Raw genomic sequence first — 6094 nt, 5'->3', positions numbered from 1 at the left:
CAGCCGTGTACCTGGAAGCACTTTTGTTTTCAACCGCCAGATGGTAAAGGAAGGCGCCATCCCTCCTTTCTCTCGCAATCACAATAGCCGTACAGTCGAATAGTTGAGTTAGACGGGGGATAAGGGTCGAACTATCAAAGAGGTCCGCTACCAAAGAATTAGGAGTTATAACATTCATAAAAGAAAGAAAAAACCAATATAGGAACTTCAACTAAGAAAGAATAAGAATAAGAAGAATTGCTTAAGTAAGGTAGTCGCTTCTTTTTTTCGGTATACCGCTCTGCGAGCAGAGCGAATGAACATAAATCTTTCTGAATATCATGAATATCCTTCGCCCCTTATCTCCTCATCTTCCTATTTATAAGCCACAGCTTACTTCGACGTTTTCAATTTCCCATAGAATCTCCGGAGCTTTCCTAGCCACTATAGTTTTCTTTTTTTATCTTCTTTGTCTGAAAATTGGTTTGATTTGCTTCACCTATGAGAATTTCTACCAATTCTTCTTTTATTCATCAAAGCTCATCCTAATCTCCGTCGAGATTACTGCCTTAGCCCTGTCCTATCATCTGTATAATGGAGTTCGTCATTTATTGACGGATTTTTCGGGATTTTTCTTTCTTAGAATTGGAAGAAAAAGATTGAAATGACTATTCCAAATTTCACCTATACCTTTCTTTGAGATTTCAACAAAAAATTTATCTTTTCTTATAAAATGTTTATTATTCGTTGATAGATCTAAAGCTTATGCCGTAGAAGCTGACATCAGGCTATTGGCCTTTTATCTGCATCTTCCCTCGTAGAGTGGCGTCTTTTATAAGAAAAGACTTTCTCAGTGGAACTAAAAAAAAAAAAAGAGTTTGAGCTCTTTTTTTTGGTTGACCTTTAGCCACGCGCGGCGGCTATGCGCATGTGTCCCAAAGTGACGTATATTTTTTGGTAATGGGTATACTCGAGAGAAAAGGTTTGGAATTCGACCTCCCCTTATACGCTCTAAAAAGGGGTCATGGACTCCTTTTTAGTTTAGGATCCCCTTTCTACATTCAATTTTTTATTGAGCCTGGTGTGGAATCACCATCATTACACATTCATTCTTGGTCTGGCTGCTGGTCTAGCGAGCCTTCCTAGCCGCCTAGAGTGCAGCCTGCCTGCTGAAGACCGTAACGTAAGTAACTCAGTGCTCCATACGGGGGAAATGAAAGCAGAATTCGTTCGGATCCTCCCACATGTTCAATCTTTTTTTAGCGGTTTCCCCAGAGATCTTTATCATTAATGCAACCTTCATTTTGCTCATTCATGGAGTTGTATTTAGTACCTCTAAGAAATATGATTATCCACCGTTAGTCAGTAATGTGGGTTGGCTTGGATTACTTAGTGTTGCGCGCCTAGGAGGGCAGCGCGCTTTGGGATGCGGAGGAGCTATTATCGTCCAGCTCCCTAACCTAAAGCGGCACCGGGTTTGGACCGCAGGGAACCGTAGCATGGGGGGACGTCTAATCCTTTTGCCGCCGCAAGGCTGGCTAATCGTACGCAGCAGGCTCGAATACCCCTGGTTCTGGAAGGCACATGAGTCCGAACGCTATGTTGAATGTGCGACCGAGACTACACTACGTAGGTACCTGTGCAGGTGAGGCGTCGGTCGGTCCTAGAAACGGCGGCAGCGGCGCGAGGAGTTAACGACCGGACGTGCTGCAACCTAGGGATCACCAGGCAGCTCTTTCGCTCTATAGGGATCGGGGGGGCATAGCACAATTCTTCTTGGAGGAGGGTTGTTTGCCCGGGTGACTGATCCTGCCATAATGTACTTCTACCTATTATAGCACCGGCAACCGAAGTCGAGCATACATACGACGATCTTCATGCGTGAATAGCCGGGAGGAAAGAAAGGGCGGTAGATGATAATGAGAAAGGGCGCCGCGTCTGGACGGGCGGAATGGATGAGCGAAAGGTGTCATGCCATGGAGTGGGGAATAGCCCTCGTCTCATGTAAGACAACTAAATGCACCTCGAGGTGCTGCCGAGGAACTGAGGGACCTTCTCGAGCACAGGATAGGTAATTGAGAGATAGAGCTAGCCTATTCGTTATGGGAAATCAATGCTCCGGGCCAAATAGAGCTTACCTACGGCACCTGGCTTTCTCCGGCGAGCTTTCTATCGTAAAGCCAAAGACGCCCCAAGACAAGGTACAACTGTTGGGAAGGGGACATGATCAATAGAACCTGGCTGGATCCGGGCTGGGATAGTGCCGCCCATTCTTAACCAGTTCCGAAAGGGTTCGCTCATGCTGGAGGGAGCATCCCCACTTAGTGATCGGTCCGCTAGTTCACGCAAATCCGAAGAAGTTATCACGGACGAGCCACATGCAGGGAAACTTGCACGTGTGGTTCTGGCCGGGCTTTCCTGAGGTATCTAATAACCTTGCTTCTGCTCGCCGCTGGCGCACCTCTCCTAACTATTGCCCATTTATTCTGGAATAATCTTTTTAGGAGGGACAATTTTACATATTTCTGCCAAATCCTTCTATTATTAAGTACGGCTGGTACCATTTCGATGTGTTTCAATTCTTTCGAACAAGAGAGGTTTGATGCTTTTGAATCCATTGTATTAATTCCACTTCCTACTCGCGGTATGCTCTTTATGATCTCGGCTTATGATTCAATTGCCATGTATTTAGCTATTGAGCCTCAAAGTTTATGTTTTTATGTGATCGCAGTAATTAGTAGGGAACCCATGGATTTGACTCTGGGATTGGGGAATTCCGTGACACCCCTGCCGGAGCCCATAATTCCCGATCTGAATCTTCCCCCCGAGGAACCCCCAGAAGAACCATATCAACCATTAATTCCTGGGGGGGGAAGTCTCTCGGTGGAGGAACAAAGGGCGATAGACCGCTTTGTTCGCCAGCAAAACCGGCTGGTCCGGTGCGCGACACACATGTTGCGGTCACTGGACTACTCCCCACAACCGGAAGACGTCAAGAATGTCGTAGAGACATTCATCCTGGAGATTGACTCCTTCCACTATTCAGAAATTTATCTGGCACTAATTGATAGAGACTCCCCCCAGTTTCTACATTTTCTTGAACTCTGGGAGGAGCATCTCACAGTCACCGATTCCCTAGTGCAAAATATATTTCTGCTATAACTTCTTCTTTGATTACTTCATTCTTTCCATATCCCTCTCCTTTGTTCTCAGTTACTCATCAAATGGCACTCAGTTCATATCTTTAAGTTCGATCATTGACAAGGTTCAAAGAAAGGGAGGGGAAAAAAAGAAAGATCATCAGTTTCATCATGATCTATTCTCAATTTCTGCAGTATAGTTTAACCACCAAGTTCGGGATGGATTGGTGTGGGCCCCCTACGCCCGTCTACCTGAGACTGTCCCTTGGCCCGTAGGTCCTGGCACAAGGTTAGAATTCTAGCTCTTTCAGAGTGGTATCTCACTGATGGCTCGGCCCCCCCCGGAAGGAGGCCTTCTTCGCCCTCCACCTAAGCTGCGCAGGAAAAGCCCAAAGCCAATCCCAGGGAACAGTTAAGCTTCAATCGGTCTTTCTGTCCAGGTGGAGGTAGTCCGCATCTTCACAGACATGTCTACTTCACCGAGCCTCTCTCCGAGACAGTGCCCAGATCGTTACGCCTCTCGTGCTCAGGAAGGTCAGAACAGAAAATCCTTCAAGCCCCAAAGCAGATACGCTTTCAGTTACCTTTCCTTTCGCGGATTCGTCTTCCTTTACTGTAAAGTGAGGCACTTATTGACTCCTCGGACATTCACTATGTCAGTTGCTTCTGTCTTCTCCCTCACAGCGCATTCTATAAGAACTTCCTAATGCTAAGCCACACCTGAAGGAGGAGGATTTTGCTCATTTTCTTTTTAGGCCTTAGCACTAGACTATTATGACTATCTTATTATAAGACAGTCTGAGGGTCGGGTCAAGCCTGTCTGTTTACGAATCGGATGTGGGAATTTTACAAGTCCTATGGCAAGTTGAGAGGGAAGTAACAATAGCAAAAGGCATTCCTTTGAAAGCAATGCAGGGTTAGCCAGTTCAACCAAGCCAGCAGAAAAAGTAGACCTATATTCTCCCGCAGTCTTTCTTTCAGTTCCATTCCCCCACCTAACCTTAATGGGACAGGGATACTAGCAGGGAAGAGGGCGTTAAGTAATCGATATGAATCGCTTTACAAAGCTCTTTCTTTCCCTAAAAGGAGAAAAGAGTGGAGTAAGGGAAGCGAAAGACACTGTACCGACTGAAAGGTACATAGTTGCTTTACCGATAGCGAGAGGATTGAGAAAAGCTACAGCGCAGGAAGAGCATAGGGAGAGGATGAAGGCTTAGTTAGTGCTTGTGGAAAGGCTGAGGTACGATAGCGAGAGCAAGAAAACTCCTGCGCTTACGCTTGCTATTCCAAATTGGAATGGAGAATGACTTCGGGACAAAAATAAAAGAGAAAGAAAAAGCCTTCTTCTTCTCAATACCAATACCTAAAGCTCACTGAACTTGAGCTATCGTAATTCTGTTTTCGCAATCCCTCTCCCCTTTCCCTATCGGTGGAGCAACTGCGTACCTCTATAGAGCTTTCTAATGCGTTTTCTGGACATCATATGATCGTTCTTTCTTAAACGTAGTTTTATCCGTAACAAGATGCCTATTCTCTTTAGGGATAGGTAGCTTAGCATACCTGGCAAGATACTTTAGCCAAGGTATAGACCGGGAGTACTTACTCATAGGTTGCTTGACTTCGTGCCTATCACATCACAGCTTATCCCTTTAAAGGCGAAAGCCCGGCCTCCCCCTCCAGCATCTGCTCTCTAGTTAAGTAAGGTGAAAACATCGATTGAATTAGTAGAAAACTTCCTTAGTTAGAAGGTAAGATGATCCTAGAGGCAAAGCCTTGGATTCAATTCCAATTCTCCCCTCTGTAACTGCAGCTTCAGCAATTTTCTTAGTCAGGCCATTGACCCTCCAGGGGGATTAGGTAGTTACAAAAGAAAAGCCCTTCCTTAGAAGTATAAACCAAGGCATTCTATTTCTAATACTCAAATCGAAAGGCTAGTCTTCTTTTCTACATTCTACAGGCCCAGCTTCTTCTGAGAAGTTCGGCAGCAAGGAAGTCTATTCCCTTGGATTCTATTTGGATTCCTTACCACCGGGGATTCCCCTATCCTCACTGTAGGAACAGTAGGAACATACTGAGGCTAAAGTAGCCGCAGTCTTTGAGTAAGTTGCTATTGAGCTCAGCCCCTGGTAACATACTAAAGAATCATATCCTGAGGACTAAAGAAAAGCTGCCTTGGAATCGAATCTGAAACTTTGAAATAAAGGCCTGTGAGAATTTCTTCTTTTAGAAGCTAGGAGACCTTTAGTGTATTCTCTGCAAACCTCACCACTTCGTCAGCAGGTGATAACTGCCATCTTTTTAGGTTTTTAAACCATCAGGACAGAATGCTTTTAGCGGACAATATAACGCAATCTATCAATTGTTGAGCTAAACCAGCCTTTTACCCTAAAGAATAACTGGATTTAGGGATTTCTTGCTTTCCGGGGCATATCTGCCCTGATCTTTCCTATAGACTCAAGAGAAGCTGTAGGCCCTTACTGAGCTAATTCAGTAAGCTATTCAAGCTCCTAGACCTCCGTCTGCCTAGTCCTGTCCTCAATAGATGACTTCCGCTTTAGGACTTCTCGGAGATTAATCGATCTATCTTAGTTACGACCGGAGACAGATCGGGACGAGCTGCATCCTATTAAGATTTAGATGTTTTAGTTAGGGCGGAAAGCTACCTATCTTCTTCTGTCCTTATCTTCAATGCTAAATTCCGGAAGTTACTTTGAAACATCAACATCATCAAATACGGCTACTTCCGAATCCCTGTGATGAACTGAAACTGAGTCTGATTCCACTTCTTTCCTTTCCTTTAGCAAGTAATTCATCTATCTATTTGACTCTCTCAGTTGGTTAGCTAGTGTCATTGTCCTTCTGCTTGGGTAATTAGTTACTGCTGGACCCTCCGCATAATCATTGATTATTTACTTCTCCGTAATCGAACCTGCCATCCACACTGCCTCTTCCCCTGTTGATAACCTGGCCTTGGA

At 45.0% G+C, this 6094-nt stretch overlaps 2 protein-coding genes across 2 annotated transcripts, besides 2 other annotated features.

The window, feature by feature from the left end:
- Positions 1–2710: part of a repeat region (repeat 2) that runs on past the window's edge.
- Positions 321–647, top strand: sdh3 (succinate dehydrogenase subunit 3). The gene has a single exon. The coding sequence runs from the start codon at positions 321–323 to the stop codon at positions 645–647; it is 327 nt and encodes a 108-aa protein (YP_009241451.1).
- Positions 1224–1376, top strand: nad2 (NADH dehydrogenase subunit 2; one part of a trans-spliced gene, as the record gives it). Coding sequence (YP_009241438.1) covers positions 1224–1376 — 153 coding nt within the window.
- Positions 2711–6094: part of a repeat region (repeat 1) that runs on past the window's edge.

The sequence above is a fragment of the mitochondrial genome of Nicotiana sylvestris, assembly GCF_000393655.2.
Source record: "Nicotiana sylvestris cultivar TW 137 mitochondrion, complete genome".
Lineage (NCBI taxonomy): Eukaryota > Viridiplantae > Streptophyta > Magnoliopsida > Solanales > Solanaceae > Nicotiana > Nicotiana sylvestris.
The sequence above is the reverse complement of the archived record's forward strand: the minus strand, read 5'-3'. Positions and strand labels throughout refer to the sequence as shown.